Genomic DNA, 23,739 nt, shown 5'->3' on the forward strand with positions numbered 1-23,739 from the left:
GATAGCGGGAGAGAGACAGAGTGGGATTATGGTGTCTACAGGGTCAAATCGATAATTAGTGAAATTTAAACTAGAAAAATAAACTAAAGAAAAATGTATGTAACTTAAGCTTCGAAATGACAGACAACAAGCAAAAAGATAATGATAAAAAAGAGGGTAAGTATACTTATAATGTGCTACACATTATTAACAATATTGAGCTGAAGCTATGACTTTGCCAATTTAAAATCGCAAATCAAATCGCAATGTCTGTCAAAAAAAAAAGTAAAGTCTTACAGCCCTAATCAAATGCAGTGACCAATATGATATGCCATGCTCTGTTACTGATGACCCTTTAGCAACCCCCTCAGAACACACATCTCTATAATCTGTGTTCATACAGCATCTCAAGTGAAGTACTTACAGCCGTTAACTGTGTTGTTGTGGCCCATGCTGTGCAACATCTCCCTGCTCCCACTGCGGGAGTTCCGTGCGCTGCCCCAGGGGTCGTTGTCATAGGAACCAGAGCGGGCTTTCATCTCCTCCTTCAAGATCATCCTACCGATACCACCCTGAATCTGAGAAACAGAAAGAGAGAGAGAAAGAGGAAGACAGAAACAAATGAAATAATGAGTGAGCATCCTGCGATAGTAAGAGTGATCAGCACTTGACGCTTAGTGACTAGATTAAAAAATGGTTAAATGTAAATCTCTGAGTAAGACAGATGCGCTGTAACTTTATGACAGATCGTAGATTATCAAACCCAGGCAAGTTATATGTAATTATTTAATTAACCCAAGCTTTAATTACTGGTTAGAGGGCACTGTGAAAGTAAAGAGACGGGGTGCCTTATTGGCTTACTCTTTGAAGACCGTGACTCCAGCCATCCTCTTCTCCACCTGATGAGTACCTTCTCCGAATAGCACGTAAAGCTGAGAGGGAAAGATATTATGAGAGAAAGAGAGAGTGAAATAATTTGTCTTGGTGAAGAAAAAAACAATTGTTTAAGCATCTAAAGGGAGAATGACAGTAAAATATGCTATACAATGTATATATAGCCTATGTAGGAGCCGTTTTGAGTTTAATCTAAGTTGTTGTGCTATTGGAGCACTGGTATATTTTGTTTGATTTAGGGTCCTTTATTTTGTAGGGACTTTTAGTTTGACGGTCGGTGAGAAGGTTTGAAGATAAAGATGGCCGCCTCTCACCTTTCTAAAAACAAAAAAGAACAAGGAAGCTGTTGGAACGTATTAAGCATACAGTTCTTTACATCGCTACTGAATCGCTATTGAATCTTTATTGAACAGTATTTGGACATTATTTTTGATTTAAGTTGTGCCTTTTTTAACCACCATTTTTCAACCACTTACCAATTGTTTGTTGGATTACTGGAGTCCATGCTTTGTCTGCTACTACCAACCTACTTACCTGCCTGCTGCCTGCTTTGCTTTGCTTACCTGCCTTGCTCTGCATACCTGCCCTGTTTACCTATCTGCTGGAATACCATCTCATCCACCTCAAAAAAGGTACCATTTAATTTTAACTGTGTTGGATAGCTTGTTAAAGAAGCTAAGCAATACGTCCCAGCTAAGAGTGGTCCGCCACTACAAAAGTAAAGAACTTTGCAACCGTTTACACTGCTTCACAATTGAATTGTTTGGAACCCATGGAAGCATTTGTTTGACTGTTATTGAAGCAGAAAAGTTTTTTTTTTTTTTTTGATACTTTGGAGTTGACAAAGTTTTGGATCTTTTGAGAATTGACCCTTTCAAGTTCACTATTGGAGTGCATTATCGTTTGTTACTGGATTTGCTACTGGAGCGGACCAAGATTTTTGTTCATGCACATATAAGCTTAAATGAAGCCAGATGAGAATGAAATGAGTTGAAGATAAATGTGCTGTGTTTAATTTTTTGAAAAGGAAAATAATTTTCTGGAATAATTGTTTTGTTTTGTTGTTCTCAAAAGCTAAAATATGGCTGATGACAAACTTAAAGAGCTTTGCGCAACGCGCAGAGGAAAACTTGGCGTGTGTACACGTAAAATGAATGAATTAAAGGAATTATTAAAAGGTGGAGATATTGAAGCCGTTGACACAGGCATTGAACATCTCCATGTGGCATTGGATGAATTTAAAGATGTGCATCAGTCTGTGCAAGTGCTGTATGAGGAAGAGGAAAAGAAAAGTGACAATGATGATTGGTACCAACCAAAGATGCAAACCTTTGAAACATTTTTGAATGAGGTAGAAATGTGGAAGAGTGCTCAAAGCTATGAACCCCAAACTGTGGTGTCTCCTCTGGACAGTATATCCATTGTGGCAGCACGTGACAGTAAAGTAGAACATTCACGTTCTGGTGCCAGTGTTGACTCAAAATCTTCGTCAGTGTCTTCCGCACGTTTAAAAGCTGAAGCGGAAAAGGCAGCTCTATTGCAACGGACTGAAGGACTGAAGAAAAAACACGCCTTGGAAATGGAAAGAATTAAAGTGCAAAATGCAATGGAAAGAGTTGAACTTGAAACAGAGTTGGCTGCAGCTAATGCAAAGGTGCGAGTGTTACGGAGCATTGATGCTGAATCTATGAACTCTAAACTCATATCGACAGAAGTTTCAGAATCGCCAGGAGATGGCATGAATGTGTATCTGGAGAGCAAGTATGACAGAATCAAGGAACATGTTCACCCTGAACCCTCACCAGTGGAATATGCCAGAATCTCTACTGTTCCCAAAACACCATTGCAAAAGGTTTTAACACAGGATACAAGACCCCGGAGGTCACAAAGGCCTGTTCAGACCTTACAGTTGAATCCGACCAGTCAAGCATCTGCAGGTACTTCCTTTCCACATGCCCCTTTAAGCTCAGATACCAGCAACCTAGGTACTGTTGCTGATCTTATTGCACAGCAACAGAAAATGACTTTACTTCCAACTAGGCATCTACCCATGTTTAACGGTGAACCTCTGAACTTCAGACCATTTATGCAGGCATTTGAACACTGTATTGAGAACAACACCAGCAATAGCCAAGACAGACTGTATTACCTTGAACAATACACCTCTGGCCAACCTAAGGAGCTGGTCAGAAGTTGCCTTCATATGGATGCAGATAGAGGGTATGCAGAGGCAAAACGGCTATTGGAACTTCATTTTGGAGATGAATTTAAAATTACTAATGCTTATATGGATAAAGCCTTAAATTGGAATAATATCCCATCAGACAATGGAGAAGCTCTGTACAGTTATGCTCTTTTCCTCCGTGGATGCTGTAATGTAATGCGTACCTTAAGGTACATGGATGAGCTGAACCTTCCATTAAACCTGAGGCTTCTGATCTCCAAGGTGCCTTACAAAGTGAAAGAAAAATGGAGATCACATGCTTTTGACATCAGGGAACGAACAGGAGCAAGAGCCACGTTTTCGGATCTTGTCCTCTTCCTGGAAAGGCAGGCCAGGATTCTACAAGACCCAGTCTTTGGTAACCTCCAAGACAGCTCCTCAAACAGAAGGTCACCAAAAATAGCCGCTAGCAGTAGCAAGCCACTGAGTTCTATGCAGAAGAACAGAGGGAGCAGTTTCGCCACAACAGTAGCAGTTGCGCCAAAGAACAACACAGAGAGCACAATGCAAGTATCCAATATACCCAAAAACAGTTCATCAAAATTATGTCCTGCCTGTAATGGTGAGCATGAGATTGTGTCATGTCAAGAGCTGATGAAGAAGTCTCACAACGCACGAGTTGAGCTGCTAAAGACTAAAGGTGTCTGCTTTGGTTGTCTTGCTAAAGGACACATGAGTTTGACTTGCAAAAATAGACAAACCTGTTCAATTTGTTCAAAATTACATCCCACTATCTTGCATATACCTCAAAATGTAACGAAAGAGCAGAGTAATGCATGTCCTTCAGACAAAAAGGCAGTGAGCAGTGGGTTGGTTTCAATGAAAACAGAGGCATTTGAATGTAGTGATAAACATTGTACACTTGCAATAATACCAGTTCAAGTCAAAATGAGTAATTCAAATAATGTAGTTCAGACATACGCTTTCCTTGACCCAGGGAGTTCCGCAACCTTTTGCACAGAACAACTTAGGAAGAACTTGAATGCTAATGGGAAACATCAACAAATACTTCTGCGCACTATGGGGCAAAAGAAATCTGTTAACAGCCTGGTAGTCAAGGGCCTGGAAGTGTGTAGCTTGGAAGGAAAGGAATTCATAAAATTACCTGAAGTTTACACTCAGCAGGAAATTCCAGTCAATAGGGAACATATCCCCAGACGAGAAGATATTCGAAAATGGCCTTATCTTCAAGATGTTGATATTCCCAACATTAATGCTGGGATTGACCTTCTGATTGGGATTAATGCACCCAAATTGATGGAACCTTGGAGAATTATCAATAGCCAGGGTAATGGACCCTTTGCTGTTAAAACACTTCTAGGTTGGGTGGTGAATGGACTTCTCCATACTGAGGATGCATGCATCAACAAGCAAGGTCAGAAATATGTTCATGCACATCGGATTTCTGTTGATAACCTGAGTGAACTTTTGATTCAGCAATACAATCATGATTTCCCAGAAAAGAGTTTTGAGGAAAAGAAACAAATGTCGGTAGAAGACCACAAATTCATGCAGATAATGGACAGCTCTGTTGAAATAGTGGATGGACATTATCAATTGCCTTTGCCATTCAAGAAGGATAATCCTATGATGCCAAACAACCGTCACATGGCAGAGCAACGAGCATTGTCTTTAAAGAGAAAGTTTCAAAGGAATAGTGACTTTCATAATGAGTATAAGGCATTTATGGAAAAGGTCCTATCATGCAGACATGCTGAACTTGTACCCCAAGACCAGCCACAGGAAAATGGAAAAGTGTGGTATATTCCACACCATGGTGTTTTTCACCCAAAGAAGGGGAGCTTGCGTGTGGTATTTGACTGCTCTGCAGCTTATCAGGGTGCCTCACTGAACACTGAACTCATTCAAGGTCCCAATCTTACAAACAGCTTAATTGGGGTCTTAGTCCGCTTTCGTCTTGACAACATTGCTATCATGGCTGATGTGGAGAAAATGTACTATCAAGTAAAGGTCCCATCTCATCATGCGAACTTCTTGCGCTTCCTTTGGTGGCCAAATGGGGACGTCAGTCAGCCACTAAAAGAGTACAGGATGATTGTACATCTTTTTGGCGCAACATCATCAGCTAGCTGTGCAAGTTATGCTTTAAGGAGGACAGATGAGGATAGCAAGGGGTGCTTCTCAGCTGATGCAACTAGCACAGTCAAGAACAACTTCTATGTGGATGATTTGTTGAAGGCAATGGACACAGAGGGCCATGCCATTGGACTTTGTAAAGAGCTGAAATTGCTCTGTGCAACTGGAGGCTTTAAGTTGACCAAATGGATTAGTAACAACAGAGCTGTATTGGCCTCCATTCCAGAGCCTGAGAGGGCCAAGGACATAAAGAATCTTGACCTTGACATAGAAGATTTGCCAGTTGAAAGAGCTCTCGGTGTGCAATGGTGTGTTAAGGAAGACACTTTCACATTCCAGGTGACCATAAAGGAGCGTCCATGCACCAGACGTGGGATTCTGTCCATGGTCAGTTCTATATATGACCCACTTGGATTCCTTGCACCTCTCACCTTTCCGGCAAAACACATCTTGCAAGAGTTATGCAAGCAGAACATTGGATGGGATGAAGAATTGCCAGAGGTCCACGCTCAAGCTTGGAACCAATGGTGGCAAGATCTTCCAAGAGTGAGGGAGTTCAAGGTCAACCGATGCCTTGTACCAAACAACTTTGGAGATGTCAAAACAGCACAGATGCATCACTTCTGTGATGCGAGTGACCTTGGGTATGGAACAGTTACCTATCTCAGGCTGTCTAGCAGCAACAAGGTTCATGTCACCTTTATAATGGGAAAGGCCCGAGTTGCTCCTTTAAAACTGATGACCACACCACGAATGGAGCTCACTGCTGCAGTTTTGGCCGTACGAATGGACAAGATGCTATCTGAGGAGTTGCATATGGAATTGGAAAAGTCTCTGTTTTGGACAGATAGCATGACTGTTCTAAGGTACATCCGGAATGAAAGCAGAAGATTCCTAACCTTTGTGGCAAACCGTGTTAATGTCATCAGAAGTGAGTCCGATGTCTCCCAATGGAAGTATATAGGCACAAAACTCAATCCCGCTGATTACGCCTCCCGGGGACTACATGTCAACACATTCTTGAAAAGAACAACATGGATCAGTGGCCCAGACTTTCTGAAGGAACCATCTCATTGCTGGCCAGAGCTTCCTTCTGAACCCATTCTCTCTCAAGATGACCCTGAATTAAGAAAAGGAGTTGTCACTGTCAACGTTGCTGTGAAGGAAAACTGTGACGCCACTACTTACCTCATGAATTATTTCTCAACTTGGATGAGGCTCAAGAAAGCTGTGGCATGGTTCCTGAGGTTCAAGTCTGTTCTGTTGAAATTATGTAAAAATGACAAGAAAGATCTAAACAGACATATCATGACCACAAGAAAAGGAAAACATGAAAAGACAGGTCCAAATGTTCTGTCAATCAGTGATCTAGAGGATGCTGAGGTCGCAATCTTGCAGTTTTGCCAAAGGCAGGGATTCCCACAAGAAATAGCCTGTTTGCAGAAAGGCATGCAAAATGTAAACAGAAACAGCTCCATCTACAGGTTGGATCCTCTTCTGGCCAATGGCATTTTAAGGGTTGGTGGACGTCTGAGTAAAATGGCAATGCCCACCGAGCAGAAACATCCTGCAATCCTCCCTAAGGACCATCACGTTTCCAAACTCTTACTTCAGCACATCCATCAAGAAGTTGGACACAGTGGAAGAAATTTCATGCTCTCCAAACTCAGACAAAGATATTGGATTCCTTGCGCCAACACTCTGGCCAGAAAGGTAGTTTATGAATGCACCAGATGCAGAAGAGTCAAATTGAGTGCAGGTGAACAGAAAATGGCAGACTTGCCAGTTGACAGGTTGACCCCTGGCCTTCCGCCCTTCACGCATGTAGGGGTTGATTATTTTGGGCCATTAGAGGTAAAACGAGGCCGCAGCATTGTAAAACGGTACGGCGTGATTTTCACATGTCTTACCAGCCGTGCTATACACTTGGAGGTTGCACATTCACTTGATACTGACTCTTGCATTCATGCATTCAGACGTTTCATTGCCAGAAGAGGACCAGTGTCTGAGTTGCGATCAGATAATGGAACAAACTTTGTTGCAACTGAAAAGGAACTAAAAGAGTCCTTGAAATCTTGGAACATGCAACAAATTGAAAAAAGTCTGCTCCAAAAGGGAGTGAAATGGACATTTAACCCTCCCCATGGTGCCCATTATGGAGGGATATGGGAGAGGTTGATTCGCACGATCAAAACGACGTTACAGTCAGTCACCAACCAGCAGTATCTGGATGATGAAGGCCTTCAGACAGTAATGTGTGAGGTTGAGGCCATTCTCAATAGCCGTCCACTCACGACTGTTTCTGACAACCCAAATGACTTGGAGCCGTTAACGCCTAATCATTTACTGCAGCTTAAGGTGCAGCCTGTTCTACCACCGGGTTTGTTCGTGAAAGAAGATCTTTACACCAGACATCGTTGGAGACAGATCCAGTACATTGCCGACTTATTTTGGAAACGCTGGGTCCGAGAGTACCTCCCTCTTCTGCAAACACGGCAAAAATGGTCTCGTGTCAGACGCAACTTCTGTCCAGGAGACGTCGTACTAGTAGCCGACAGCACAGCGCCAAGAGGATCGTGGATGCTAGCTAGAGTCACTGAAGCCCTCCCTGACTCCAAAGGCTTGGTCCGCAGTGTACGGCTTCAAACCAAAACAAGCCAGCTTGAAAGACCTATCAGTAAGATCTGCTTGCTAGTAGAAGGCCAGTAATCTAAAGCTGAGTGAGACCTGAATGAACTTGCGCACGTGCACACACTGTCATACAGATACATACACTGAATCGCTGCACTCATTTATTCTTGTAAATAATGCATAATGAGTTTAAGGGAATAATATATAGCTCCTTGGAAAATTACATTTAGTTAGTTATAGCTTGCTTCCTGCAATAGCTATAAGGGGCCGGCTATGTAGGAGCCGTTTTGAGTTTAATCTAAGTTGTTGTGCTATTGGAGCACTGGTATATTTTGTTTGATTTAGGGTCCTTTATTTTGTAGGGACTTTTAGTTTGACGGTCGGTGAGAAGGTTTGAAGATAAAGATGGCCGCCTCTCACCTTTCTAAAAACAAAAAAGAACAAGGAAGCTGTTGGAACGTATTAAGCATACAGTTCTTTACATCGCTACTGAATCGCTATTGAATCTTTATTGAACAGTATTTGGACATTATTTTTGATTTAAGTTGTGCCTTTTTTAACCACCATTTTTCAACCACTTACCAATTGTTTGTTGGATTACTGGAGTCCATGCTTTGTCTGCTACTACCAACCTACTTACCTGCCTGCTGCCTGCTTTGCTTTGCTTACCTGCCTTGCTCTGCATACCTGCCCTGTTTACCTATCTGCTGGAATACCATCTCATCCACCTCAAAAAAGGTACCATTTAATTTTAACTGTGTTGGATAGCTTGTTAAAGAAGCTAAGCAATACGTCCCAGCTAAGAGTGGTCCGCCACTACAGCCTATATATTAACAGAAAATAAAACAAAAGGAGGGAATAAACGTGGCCAAAGGGGGAGAGTGTCCAAAATAAACAGGGGATCTGGTGTCCTCATCATGCTATGGGGCTCGTGTGGGTTGGGCAGTGTTCATGAAGGAAGGGTCCAGGTAAGGGGCGGAGTCCGGCGGCCAAATGTTGGCCGCGGCCCTTGCAGGGGATGGACAGCCCGGAATCCTGGCCCGTCGGCCGTGTAAACAGGTGCGGTTCTTGTCCTGACCGCGGGTCTGGCAACTCAAGTCTCTGGTGGCGTGGGAGTCCTTCAACGCACCCTTCCTGGACCCACGAGGATACCAGTGTACATGCACGGGGAAGAGACCGGTCTCCCGAGGATAGGCGCTTTGGGCTTTTAAATAGCGGCGGTGATGAGGCTCCATTTACATCAGGTGTGCCCCATCACACGCCGCCAGCCATGGCTCATCCAGCGCCCCTGCTCTCTTAAATACCCACTCTTGTCGGGAGCCTGGTGAAGGGAGGCGATTTAGGACGGGGTGCCGATGATAATCAGGGAGAATGCAGCTGACTCGTCACAATATATATATAGATAAACGCCATTTAAAAAAAAAAAAAAGTTTCCGCCAAAATCAGTAATGTATTTTTTTATTTTACGCAAAATGCATATATTTACAGAGTTATTAGGTCATGTTTTCTCCCTTTTTTCCCAAACTGCGACGTTTTCCTCATCTACTTTGTACTTTGTGATCAACAAACAAAAATCTGCGGTCATACAGCATCTCAAGTTTCTGTATTACTCTTTTTTTTTCTTAATTAATAGTTTAGTTTGGCTTCAGATTTAGTATAATACATGTTCTTGTCAAATTTTATTCGCACATTTTGAAATAAAAAATTGATTAAAATTGCTTTTTTCTGTAAAACAATTCAATAAAAAAAGAAAATTTGCTTTTGTGTGTTTATTTAGATGTTCTTGATTAGTTTGAGTATTCCAAATTATGGGTATTTATAAAGCATTATTTAGTGGAACAGGTTAAACAGATTAAGATATTTTGTATTAAATCACTACAATGCATATGGGACTGCTCAATTGGAAAAGGAACTGCTCTGCAATATAATAATGTTACGGGCCCTGTTTAGTTTCTTTACCTTTTGGTTTTACTTGTTCTCTTCGCCTGTGTTTATGCAAGTTTTCAGTTGTTTCAGTTAATTATCATCCGTCTTTTTAAGCCCTCTGGTTTAATCATTTTGCTGTCCAGTATTGTTTGCGGTTTATGGTGTATTGTATTTATCATTAAAGACTGTGTTGGAATTCTCCTATAGTGTGCGCTTGATTATCATCAACATATAACAAATGCATTATTATTATGACATACTTAATGTACTCCATATTGAGAGACTATAGGATCTTTATTGACGTCCCTGTATTTGGAACATTTTGGAATGATTGTGGCAGGTGGGAGGAACAGGAAAGTGCTGTGAGGCCAGTGAACTGAACGCATAGGACATTATGAATACATTCATCACTTACATTTAGGAGAGCTGGTGTAATGGTAGTTATCAGACTCTGAGTGCTGGTAGTGTTCAGGTGAGTAGGCTGATGGTAATTTGGAAGATTGGACAATGTCCTCACTGGTCTTGCTCTTGGTTGCTGGATTGCAGTGATTGCCTGTGGAGAGAGTATGTCAAGATTATATCTTTGGGAAAGCTTGAGATATAACAGCACGTAGTACAATCAAGCCCCCTTTAAATCTAACATTAGTATGCATTTTCAGTGATCGCACAATCCACATCAAAAACCAGCTGTAAGTGCAACCAAGATTTTTGGTGATCATGAACATGACCTATTTTTAGAAGGTCCTAAAAGTATATCTCATCACCTGATTTGAACATTATTCAATGCATTACTCCTCTGAACTGCATTTGGAATCTCATTTTGCTTCTTTAATCCTCACTAATGCTTTTTCTAGTCTATTTTCACACGGACACTACACTTTTTTTTTTTTTTGCTTTATTTTCTTCCCTTCTAGACAATATTAACATCCTTTATTGGTGAAATTATTTAATATACTGTATGTAAACAGTAGATAAGATACATTCCTTTTCTGTTCAAAAATAAAATAATGCTACAGTATACTGTTTTAGTTTTTTCCCTGTCAAAATCATTGTTTTGAATTTTGAATTATCCGTTAAAAAAAATCTGTGTGGGAGACTAGATCTCTATTCAATCATTAAAGACAAATTTGGAACTCAACCTACATAACGCTAATGCTAATGCTAATGCAATGCTAGGCGTTAAGGGGGCATCAGAAAAAATAAAGAAAGAAAGAAATACAACGCTCACAAAATGTTAGGAAATGAATTTAACACAGTCCACAAAGCTCAATATTAAGCATCTGTATTCATATAAATGAGATATTGAATAAGCACAGAAAACACTTTATATTGACACATATATTGACATATTGTCTTTCAAATATAAAGCAACACCAGTCAAAAACAGCACTGAACTCCCATCCATATATAACAACACACACAAGAAGATTCAACACAAATACAAAAGCACAGGCCTCACAGAATATTACCAATCCCTAATGGAAAAGACTTCACAGGGATGAGAGACGGAATGCAAGTGAGGGACTAGAGAACAATCGAACAAACACACAACCCAAAAGGCAGACAGACAAATGTGCAGGGAGAGAGAATACTTACAGAGTGAATGGTGACCGAGGAAAGTAGAGGTGGAGGGAATTGTATTTAAGGTGGTGTGGGGGAAAAAAACAAGGGAAAAAAGAATAAGGGAAGAAATATTTGAATCCCAAAGAGTCTTCAGTGAGATTTTAAGTTTGGTACCCATATGGCAGAGAAGCAAAAAATCTTCTGCAGAAACACAGCTAGACATCTTCAACAATACAACACTTTTCACTTACACATGCAGATCCACCATATGGGTAGCAAAATATTCCTTGTAAAGTGTCCATTACAGGCTTGTGACACGAGGATACACGCAAATACACACTTGACTACACACAAAATGTAAACTGAGCCAACAAGCTCTCAGAGATGATTCTGACCTTTCTTAGAGATAACTTGATGGACTGTGCAAGTATCTGAACTGGCCAGTAAATAAATCTGCAGAATTAGTGCAGCTCTGGGCAAAACTCTGAAACAAATTAATCTTCCTTATGCCTTCTAGATCTCTGTGGTTGTATACTGTCCATACTAACTGGCAGGCCTACACAGAATCTCGGCCAGAAGCTTTGAAGAACTCAAACGGCCATCATTCACAAAAGTTCTATACATCCCCTGCCATCCATGTGTTTGTCTTTTAAACATTTTAGCTAATTTGATGCTGTTAGCAACCAATAAATGTCTAGTCTGCTTCATTCCATTAAACACCATTTAGTATACTTCAACTTATTCCACAGATTTTATCCATCAAAAAAAGTCAGAACTGCACAGAAAATTCACACAATATTGCACACCATAACCCGTTTAAAGCAATTTCATAATTTTCCCTAAAGAAAATGTAGACAAAGATAATAGCTGGTCCTAGATACTAGGGCTGCACGATGTGTGTTTAAGCATCGATATCGCGATGTACGAATCCACAATAGTCACATCGCAGGATGTACGATGTAGGCTGTCGTAGTTGATCCGTTATTCATTAACTGTACGGGCCAGCTACTCCCCTGCCCTTGACGAATGTGATTCGCGGATTAATTGCACAGCTTAACCATCATAGAGTGAAAGTTTATAATTGACAGGACTGAAAACCACATGCAAGTTTAACAGGGCAGAGAGAGAGGGAGCGCGAGAGAGACAGAGAGAGCGCACGAGAGCGACAGAGAGAGAGAGAGAGCGCGCGAGAGAGAGACAGAGAGAGAGAGAGAGACAGAGAGAGAGAGAGCGCGCGCGCGAGAGAAAGGGAGAGCGCGCACGCGTGAGAGACAGAGAGAGCGCACGAGAGAGTGAGAGAGAGAGAAAGAGAGCGCAAGAGAGAGACAGAGAGAGAGAGAGAGCGCGAGAGAGACAGGGAGAGAGAGCGCACGCGCGAGAGAGACAGAGAGAGCGTACATTAGAAGTACCATCAATGTTTATAGAAATGTATATGGATTTATTTTGCATGTAATTTTTTTTTCTCATGAATATATATGTATTTTTGTTTTGTTTGTTTCTATTCTGCTATGTACAATGCTTTGGCAATATGTACCTTTGTATGTCATGCCAATAAAGCAATATGAATTGAATTGAGAGAGAGAGAGAGAGAGAGAGAGAGAGAGACCGAGAGAGAGCAAGCCGTTTTCAAACAACAGGAGCGCTGTCTTGCTCTCTCTCCCTCGCGCATATTAATCAATTGACACGATGGTGTCGATGTTTAAATCATTTAAAATGAGAATGTAAGTGTGCTCACCCCATTTTTGTATGTAAGAAAAAATATCGCGATATATATCGCAGAAAAATAAAATATCGCAATGTCATTTTTTCCCAATATCGTGCAGCCCTACTAGATACAGTATATATTACAGGACTCAATAGTTTCAAGCCAGCTGATTGCTGTAAAAATATGTCTTTTGATATTTGCCAACATAAAACATGTTTCATGTATTATTAGGGGCCAAGCACCGAAAGGTGCGTAGGCACCTATTGTAATCGTTGGCGTTCTTCTTCTTCTTCTTCTTCCGCCGTAAGTCTATGGCAGCCCATAGAACCGATTGCGGGAAAGTTGTATAATTTGGCACACTGATAGAGGACAGTTCTAACATTAACTATAGCAAATTTAAAGTCTCTAACTCCAACTCTCTAGAGCCACCACTTGTCCAAAGTTTCAATATTTTTATACTAATAACTTTTGAACCGTAAGCCAGAAAATGAAATTTATTTTTCCCTCTGAATCCTTGGCTCATGCCAAGTCAAATGAACCCCAAAATTCAAAAATTGCAAGGTTTAGTTTTTTCGCTATTTTAAATTTTTCGAAAAACCTACTTTTTCAAACTCGTCCTAGACGGTTAGTCCAAATTTCACAAAAATTGGCTCAGATCATCTTCAGACCATGCTGGCAAAAAGTTATGGAATTCAAGTTGATTCGTCCAACCGTTCTCGAATGATACGTGAACAAATTTGACAAAAAGCACGCAAAACTACACGTGAGGCTATATCTTGGCAACGGTTTGGCATATTGAGACCAAACTTGGTGTGTGTTATAACAGGCATGACCTGAGACTACCTACAGTGTTTCGTCGCAGCGCCACCTAGTGGTCAAGATATATGAAAAATGCATATTTTGGCTTATAACTTTTGAACGGTTTGGCCAAAAATCACACAACTGGTCTTTTTAGATTCAGTGAGTCATGTCGAGTCGAATGATATCATTTTAGGCGTCGGCCATTTTGAATTATGTTTTAAAATGCTGTATTTTTTGAACGCAGCATCGTATCTTTACGAAAATAATTACAAAAATCTTCGGCTCCATGCCCTGAAGGTACTCAAAAAGTTTGGTGGCAGCGCCACCTTGTGGTCAAGAGTTATAATGAAATATGGATCATCTTCAGACCATGCTGGCCAAAAGTAATGGATTTCGTGTCGATATACGAAACGGTTCTCATTTAGCGCATCAACGAATTTGCTGGAAGGGTGCCAAAATGCATTTGAGGCTGTATCTCTGCAAAGCTTTTACATATTTGCACCAAACTTTGTATGTGTCATCGCCACCTCGCACTGACCATGCCACATAAATTTGGTAACCTATTGGTCAAGAGTAATAAACCATTCCTTAACTGTTAATAATTAGACTTATTAAAATGCTAATAACTTTTTATTGCATTAGCCTATTGCAATGAAACTGGTCTCAAAATATTCCCTGGCTAATGCCGATAACATAGATACCTAATATGCCAGAGTAAGACAAACTTCCTGTCCGCCATTTTGATTTATGTATAAAGCCTACTTTTGCAAATTCCTCATCAACCGTTTGTCCGATTTTCACCAAAATTTAATTAGATGATCTTTGGACTGTGCTGACACAATGTTATGGATTTTGTGTCGATAGACAAAACTATATTCGCATACCACAGCGATGAATTCAAGCCATGACGCAAAAATGACACTTCAAGTTGTATCTTTGCAATGCTTTAGCATATTGACACCAAACTTTTTGTGTGTTATTGTCACGTCACACAGAACACACCAAAATGATTTGGTTACATCGCCACCTATTGGTCAAACGTGATAGGCCATTTAATCATATTACTAGTGGCTGTATTTATGATTTTTCAGCCTTTTCAATTACAATCATCTTAAAATTGCTGTAATTGCTCATTGTTGCATTTGGTGTGATTCTCCATGTCATGCTTAGCTCCTCAATTTGCCGGTGGAGTGCTTGGACCCGTAATTGCTGCTTGCAGCTATATTTATTATTTGTATTATTTTTAGTGTTGGAGAAAATCACTGTAATGCATTATGATACTGCGTTACTCCATAAAAAGTAACTAATTGTGTTACTTAGTCATTTTTATGGTAAATTGCTCTACATTGCTTTTGCATTAGTTTTTGTCATCTGGGTTGGGCGTGGTTATTTGTTTTTTTTTAAAATAAAAAACAAAACAAAAAAACTAAAGTTATATTTTGGGTACTGTAATGACCCTTTCACACCAAAAGTGATATTAAGGTAACAGTGAATGGGAAAACAAAGTAACTTGCGTTACTTATTTCAAAAAGTAACCCAGACATTTTTGTTCCTGACAAAAATACATGCATCAAATAAATTTTTTCTGATTACATTAAAATACATAACTTTTTGGTGGTGTGAAAACATTGGCATGGCAAAAAAAAATCTGAACTGCTGAGCCCAGATATAATCCTTAATGTTGAACCATTTATTACCCATAAACCCACTTTATTATCTTTAAAACATATCAGGTATAATGTTATCATTTATTATGTTGTTATATTCAAAAACAAGGATCATAATTAATCATACGGAAAATGGCACAAGCCTGTAATGCACATTTATACAGAATATACACATATAAATACACACACACAGACATGCAGTTAAGGGAAAGATGTACTATTACTATTGTTGAGTTAAAGGGGGTTAGAGTTCATGGCATTTTGAGGACATACAAACCAATGTACTTGAGAAAAACTTGTGAGATTGTAAATTTATGAATGAACAGACAAAGATATGCACATAAACAACAATCTATCAAAGGACTGCGACCAAATAACTAACAGAAGTAGTGTAGGTACTACCTAGTCCTTACAGTACATGTATCAGAAACAATATTGCAGCCATTTGAACTCTTTAAACTACCGTAGGATGTTTAGACTTTCACGCTTGCTCATGTCATGCTTAAACAGATTTGCCTTCCTAACAGCGGTTTCTCAACAGGTTTGAGCATAACTTCAGTGGGGCTTCTCTGTGGCATCTAATGTGGCCACTTCCTCATTGATCTTAAGCAGACGGTGGACGTGGCCAGTTTTAAACATGCCTCAGCAAGCCTCATCCTTTTTTCATCACCCTCCTGTAGAAGCAAAGATGCGCCGTGCCAGTTCTACATTCTTCTGTCATGCAAGAAACGGAAAGCAAGATGCAATCTGATGCTTGAGCAGAAAGGACAATTTCTTTTCCCTTTTTTTTAACCTAAGATATACAGTTACAAGATATAAAAAATGTGAATCCTTTTTATTTCTATGGACTTCTTAATATATTGGTCATAAAATAGTAGATAAACATAGTTTGCTTAAACGAATAGGCAAAACTTCTTTTGACCATTGCAGATCTGCAATTATAGAAAACGTGGTAATTTTATAAAAAACATTTATTTTATATGTATATGTATTTACATACATTTTCCTATTTTGCACTGGTTCACTGAAGATGTATAATAGTTTGTCTACTATTTGTTTAAGCAGACTGTATTCATCTATTCAAATTCAATGACCAATTATACTGAATACTAGTTAAATCTAAAAAGGTTCACACGTGTTCTTGCAACTGTATTATGCTACTTCTAACGTGTGTATCATGGTATATACTTCATTTGTGCCCACCAAATCTTCTAGTAATTTAAAATGAGCTGTTTTTCTTCCTCATTTGCTCACTACTTCAACTACTTCGCTTAAAGTATTTTAGACTAAAGGGTTTGATGGAGGACAGCTATGGAGGACACTAACACTAATCAGACACATCTTTCCCATGAGCTCACACAGCCTCAGGACTGAGCATGTGGGAAAACAGGCCAGAGCAGGCCGAGTACACTATACCATGTCTCTTATAGATGGGAGGCTTCCTGTAGATGTTGGGCTCCCCTGTGGCTGAGAAGAAAGATGGGAGAGATTAGAAATAAAACATGGAGATGTAAGTGACAGGCAGAAGAAAGCGAAGTAAACGGGGCAGGAAATGCTTTTTTGTTCTTCCTTTTCAGGCTTCCAGGGACCTTTAGGGTAAGGTGGAGGAGAGTGGAACAGTTGAAGAGAACACAGAAAAGGAGCACAGCCACACTGTAGATGTATAGCATAGACAGATTCAATAGTTACAGAGACTTTGATTCATTAACGACACTTTAAATTCTATTCATATATACTGCTGAATGAATATGACAATGAAGACTGCAGCCAATGAGGTGAATGACGAGGCCTGGCCTACCTGGCACATGGAAATGCTTGGGAGCTTGGTTTGTGGTGGGCGTGCTGGACCGGGCATCTAGCTGATTGTAATAGGGTGAACTTCTGCCACTCTCAGTGCCTGCAGCAAGCCCCAAGCCAATGACAGTAACAGAACCAGAACATGAGTGCACACTTCCTGTGCGCCCTAACCACACACACTCAATCATCACACCGGCGATCATCAGATCAGTGATCCAAGATTAGCCAGGCAGGGACAGTATGCATTTCAAAACAGAAGAAAAGACATACTGTACCAGACAGAGGGGTGCATAGGATGTGGGTGGAATGGCGGGACACACTCCCAAATAACAGCCAAACATATCCCACATAAAAAAGTCTATAAAGCTCCTTTTGGTTAAAGTCAACATGAAATCTCTTACTGTGCTCTTGTTGTAAATAATTAATCATAATCTTATTATAAAAAAATGTATTGCATCAAAATTTAATAACTTTTTGGGTGACATCAAAACTTTAAGAACCAATCAATTCCAGATGAATAGAAGTTTTGATATTGTTAACTAAATTAATTCAAATATATTTCCGGTGATTGAAATAAAGCGGAAACAAAATCAAATAATAACAAATGAGAATGAAATTGAGAAATGTTGCATTGGTGACTAAATACAAGTTGAAGTACTAAAAGTACTTGAAAACTACAACTGAAATAAAATAAAATTAAAGATAAATAGAAATATAAAAAAATAAAATGATAAAAACACATAAACATGAAAATAAAAAACAAAGCTACTTCAAAATACGAATAAATTCTATAATAGTATATAAATAATACGTCGATGAACATCCCTTTTTTCTTGTAAATAAGTCACATTACAGAGGTAAAATTGGTTGTGAATATCATTTCATGTTGACTTTAAAATCACTATCAGTACTCAACATCATTCAATACACTCTCATAAAAAAAGTTACAAAAGCTGTATTGGAGTGGTACCTTTTCAAATGCTAAACCTTCGTACCTTATTTACCCATAAAGGATGCATACTGATACCTTAAATGTACATATCAGTGCCTAAAATGTACAGTAGCCTATATAATAGTACCTAAATGCAAGGGTACTGCCCCAGAAACAATACTCTTGCAAAAGGTTTTGCACTTTTTTTTTTGAGAGTGTTTGCTATGTCCTTGTTATATAATGGCAAACCACAATTTTATATATACAGACAAAGCAAGAATCATGAAGTATATTTTCCACTATACTGCATATTCAGTATAGTTCTCAAGCCATTCCAGCTGAAAAGACCAGCTTAGACCAGTACGCTGATTCAAGCTGGTTAGTGCTGGTCCACTATCCATGTTGTTTACCAGCAAGAAATTCTGGTCAACTTGCATAGTTTTCTGATGAAGCCGCAAGCTGGTCAGACCAGTATCCTCAAATCAGAGATGAAAGAGTATTTTTTGTTGCTGCTCAGCAGCAGTGACTCACCGTATCTGTAATAGTGCTGTGGAGAGCGGGGCATGATGGGAGACATGCCCTGTCTGCTGTAAGTGGGGGAGTCTATGTACCCCGGACTGGAGGATCTTCTCATCCTCATGTCCATACTGTCATACATGTCCTAATGACATAAAATGTCATTATTCATAACTATGTCTGAGAATATCTCATTTTCTTTTACCAAAACGATTTATAGAGCGACAACTGTCAATTTAACACACTTAATCACACACTTATGTGCTAAATCTATTTTATATAGATTGATAACTTGGTTTCAAAATACATTGCTGTGGAGTAACAGTAAATTTGAGTCAAAACTTTTACCTGAGAATAAGGGGAGAGTGTGCCCAAAGACTGTGGAGACAAAAAAGGAGAGAGTGAGTACAACAGTAAATCAGAGATAAACCTTAAGTCTCTTTCTCCATGACATCTAATGTGTAAGGGGGGTGAAAAGAGCAAGAGGACGGAGGTTATCAAGGAGCCACTGTGATCAGACCAACCTGTTTTGCATTTCCTGCAGAACTGTAGAACTCAACATTATCTACTCAGCAAACATAAATTCAAGAGATAGTTCACCCAACTATACATGAATCTCATGTCATTTAAAACTATGATTTTTCTTCTATCTACCACAAACAAAATTATTAAGCTGCTTGTGGTCACCGTTCGCTTCAAATTAAAAACCAGAGCAGCATCGACATTCTGTTAAACATCTTCTTTTGTGTTCCTCAAACATCATACAGGTTTAAAACAATATGAGGGGGAGTAAATTATAGAATTGCACATTTTTGGGTGAACTGTCCTTTTAAGCCACATCACACAAATCGCTAACATTTTTCAGAGAGCTTGCCAAAAGCAAACTAAAGCAAGGTGGCTCAACCAAAAGCACTCATATTCACTATTATTAGTGGGAGAAAGTCACAACATAGTGCTTCAGCAAACAAAAGCATACAGCCAGCCAACGGATGCAACATAGATAAGAAACTCAAAGCTAAGCTCGGCTAGGGCTAGGACTAGAACAGTAGATCCGGTAACAGTGGGAGACATGCTAGATTGACCCAGAGTGGCTCTAGTGGTACTCTAGGGCAGTACCTCCCCATAGCTGAGACGCTCTAGCTTGTCATCGGAGCAGTATCTGTGATTGGGCTCATAGGACCAGAAGTCTGGCCTCTGCACTTCATAAATGGCTTTAACCTTAGGTAGCGCTGCCAAGTCTTTGTAATCAAGGATCTCGTTCTCCATTTTAGCCTGAGGAGGAGGGACACATGACAGATAAACACACTCACACGTCAAATGCAATGAGAAGGCCTGCAAAAACAGCAATAATGACAGGCGACGACAACATTAACAACACAATTAAGTTTAAGAATAAGCCTAGTTGGCGCTCTAAGCAAGTGCCGTTAGAATACAATTGAGCTCATGATTGAAACTATATATAGCACATAAATACAAATGTCAAAGTGGATTTGATAGGTGTGACGAGTGGGGCGGGGCCGGGAGCCGTGGGAACGGGGCGAGGCCGGTGGAGTGGTTGAGAAATGAGGGACACCTGCTCGACCCACCGGTCTCGAGTCCCACGGAGGAGATGGAAGGATATAAAACAGGAGCAACGACAGTGAAGGACGAGAGAGGACCAGGCCTGGACTTTATTTTATGTTTTGATTTTGTTTGTGCGCGGCAGTCGTCCGTGAGGGGCTGCCGCGCTGTTTTGTGTTTATTTTGATTATTAAAATGTGATTTGATTGTTCGCAGGTTCCCACCTCCTTCTTCCCGATAATTATGGAGTTTTAGCGTTACAGTGGTGCCGAAGCCCGGGAGAAGGAGGGACGTGCTGCTAAAGATCTCTCGCCGCTGTGGTGAATCCGCGGTGCCATCGAGCAGGTGAGGAAGTGTGCCGCCATGGACGCTCGAGGCGGTGGGCTGGAGTCAGTTGCCGGGGACGGGCGAGCTCGCTGCCGGCCGCCTGTGATGTGTAGGGGTGGCTGCCATCCGTGAGGGAGCGGAGGAGTCGCCGCCATTCGCCAGAGAGCTGGAGCCTGCTGCAGTCCACCATGATGGGGAGGAGCAGGGAACGGTGGACTCCTGCCGGCCGCCCAAAACCGGAGGAGCTGTCGCCGTTCACCGGGCGGCGGAGGAGTGTAGTGCCGTCCCTCCCGGTGGTCCCTCCCGGTGGGGGGGGGGGGGGGGGGAGGGGGGAGTAGATCGCAGTCTCGGGAGTACCCCCCGGCCTGCATGGGGCGATGGGGGTATGTGACGAGTGAGGCGGGGCCGAGAGCCGTGGGAACGGGGCTCTCTCGTCCTTCACTGTCGTCACTCCTGTTTAATATCCTTGCATCTCCTCCGTGGGACTCGAGACCGGTGGGTCAAGCAGGTGTCGCTCATTTCACTCCACCGGCCTCGAGTCCCACGGAGGAGATGCAAGGATATAAAACAGGAGTGACAACAGTGAAGGACGAGAGAGGACCAGGCCGTGAGGGGCTGCCGCACTGTTTTGTGTTTATTTTGATTATTAATATGTGATTTGATTGTTCGCCGGTTCCCGCCTCCTTCTTCCCGATAATTATGTTATTAATGATATGTTATGTTATTATGATAGTTTTTAGCGTTACAATAGGCTGTTTATGACATTATTTTTGTGGGCTAAGTATAAAGTTAACAAACTGAATGCAAACTGAAGTTACCAATTATCCCAGATAGTATTTTAAGGGTTCCATTTCTATATGAATCACATACATGTACAGTCTCATGCTTGACCTTTAGCAGCTGCAGGGCTTGACAGCGCATATGCTTGCAATGCCTTATGAATACATCAATCACACACAAACTGCACAAAGGTTACACACTCGAGCCGGCCTTTAATTCCACATGTGATGTTAATGACTGCACCACTGCAGAACGAACGCAAACACATTATGAACAAGCCAATGAACTCAAGCACGAGAGTCATCCATCTTGGGATGGCCAATAATACTTACATTTATGCATCTGACAGATGCTTTAATCCAAAGTAACCTTCAGTGCATCCAATCTATACATTTTATCAGTTCATGCATTCACTGAAAATCAAACCTGTACCTTTCAAGTGCCATGATGTACTAGTTGAGAAACCACAGGAATCTTCATGGCACGTTACACTACCAATTGAGTGTTTGGGGTTGCCAAGATTTTTTAATGGTTTTGAAAGAAGTCTCTTATTTGAAATAGGAAACTTTTGTAACATTATACAAGTTTTTACTGAAACTTTTAAGATCAAGTATTATTCTCTCTCTCTCTCTCAAAAAAAAAAAACCTTACTGACCCAAACTTTTATTTTTACATTGTAACAATAAAAGAGCAGTTCATTCAAAAATTGACATTGTCATTATTTATATAATGTGTAATTTGGTCATAACTGTATGGTGTTTTTGTGTTCCAAAAAAGAAATACAGTCAAACAGGTTTGGATCAACATGACAGTGAATAAAAGATGACTGAATTTTCATTTTTGGGTGAACTGTCCCTTTAACTTGTACCTAACATTAACATGAACACATTATGTCAAAACAATGACAAAAATGATCATAATTGAAAAATCAAATGTTCTGATTTTGTATTATTTACAGATCTGTCATTTGCATTCGAGCTGGACAATGAATGGCTACTTACACAGATGACTCTGCTAGGTGAACTAATGCTAGAGCCTGGTGGAGAAATGGAGGTTTCTGATGTGCGCCTGAACTGTAAAATAAAATAAGAAAAGGAAGAGCTTCAGAGTGAGATCTGCAGGCATTTTGTGTAACTCTTAAAAAAAAAAAAATCATTTACTCTGAGTTTCCTTTCTGCTCGAGATGCTTGTTTGCACACGGGATGCCATACCTCTGAACCTGAGAAACAGAGCCAAACAAAGAGGAGAACATTAGATATAGCGCATAAAATCCAGCATATTTTTTTTGAGTTGGCTCTATGTCCTTTTTTGAAGGAAATGTCCCGGATGGTATGAAAGGGACTTGCACTATGAGATTTTTATTGTAAATTGTATTCAGTATGGCATCTTAGACCTACCTGCCAATCACATTACTCCTGACCTCAATGGGGAGTTTGAGATTTGGAAGCAGATGGATAACTCAAGCTAAGACAAATACATTTAATGTAATGATTCCATGAGAAGAAAGGCCAGAGTGCATTCATTCAACTGTGGTATTTAAATTTCAAATTGATGGGTTTTTTAATTTGATGCTCTATCTCTGCCTGGCTCATTCTATCCCTCTCTTGTTCCCTACGTACCTCTCTCTTTTTGCATCATAGTAATGTGCTGACGGCCGGCTCTGCTGACTTTTAAATGCATTTATCTTGAGACGTGTTCACTAGCCTGTAACACACTTACACATCTCAGTGCTGAATGTGAAACGGAACAGACAAACACAGAGAAAGACCTGCGGTGCATTCTAATGTCCACCAGCCGCTGGCACTAGAAGTCATATGAGCGATCACACAGTTTCACAGAGGAAATCTACTGAATGGGGCATTAAGATGGATCAAGATGAGTTTCTTCATATGAGTCTCACTACAGCCTTTATCTCCCTCATGAATCTCGCAAATTGTTCACAATGGTCTGGTAATGAAGCTAATATTGATAGATTGTCATGGAATATTATATAAAGAGCTCTTTTATTAGCAAAGTGCTCATCTGCTGTCACAAGGATGAGCTTGTGAATGAATATCTCAATTATTTTTTCTAAACAAAAACATTATTAAATAAAGTAAAATTTGATAATTTTGTTTGAGTAACTTACTTTAATAAAAAATAAAAAATAAAATTATCTCTCATTCGTTTCAGAAAACATCTTTCATTTTATATATTATATATTTTATATTAAATTATATATTTATATATTTTTAATGTTCATTGTTACAAAACCTTAAACTACAGTTAGACATTTCAACATTTTAGTAATTGCAAAGCTCTTAGAAAATGAAAAGAAAACAAAACCGCTTAAATAATTTGT

At 40.2% G+C, this 23,739-nt stretch overlaps 1 protein-coding gene across 8 annotated transcripts in view; it reads right to left on the bottom strand.

Moving 5' to 3' along the window:
• The window catches only part of LOC132113671 (actin-binding LIM protein 3-like), an 82,212-nt gene that overhangs the window by 8,011 nt on the left and 50,462 nt on the right, over nucleotides 1-23,739 (bottom strand). For 2 of the 8 annotated variants that reach the window (XM_059521564.1, XM_059521559.1), the window contains exons 8-17: nucleotides 22,559-22,617; nucleotides 22,400-22,471; nucleotides 19,848-20,003; nucleotides 19,080-19,109; nucleotides 18,747-18,876; nucleotides 17,286-17,384; nucleotides 16,904-16,954; nucleotides 10,167-10,286; nucleotides 841-911; nucleotides 404-557 (exon numbers count right to left, since the gene is read on the bottom strand). In XM_059521564.1, the coding sequence (XP_059377547.1) occupies nucleotides 404-557; nucleotides 841-911; nucleotides 10,167-10,286; nucleotides 16,904-16,954; nucleotides 17,286-17,384; nucleotides 18,747-18,876; nucleotides 19,080-19,109; nucleotides 19,848-20,003; nucleotides 22,400-22,471; nucleotides 22,559-22,617 (942 nt within the window). Of the gene's footprint in view, nucleotides 1-403; nucleotides 558-840; nucleotides 912-10,166; nucleotides 10,305-16,903; nucleotides 16,955-17,285; nucleotides 17,385-18,746; nucleotides 18,877-19,079; nucleotides 19,110-19,847; nucleotides 20,004-22,399; nucleotides 22,472-22,558; nucleotides 22,618-23,739 lie in introns of all 8 variants that reach the window. The other 6 variants (XM_059521563.1, XM_059521558.1, XM_059521565.1 and 3 more) reach the window with 5 other exon arrangements.

The sequence above is a fragment of the Carassius carassius genome, chromosome 33 (assembly GCF_963082965.1).
Source record: "Carassius carassius chromosome 33, fCarCar2.1, whole genome shotgun sequence".
In the NCBI taxonomy this organism is placed as follows: Eukaryota; Metazoa; Chordata; class Actinopteri; order Cypriniformes; family Cyprinidae; genus Carassius; species Carassius carassius.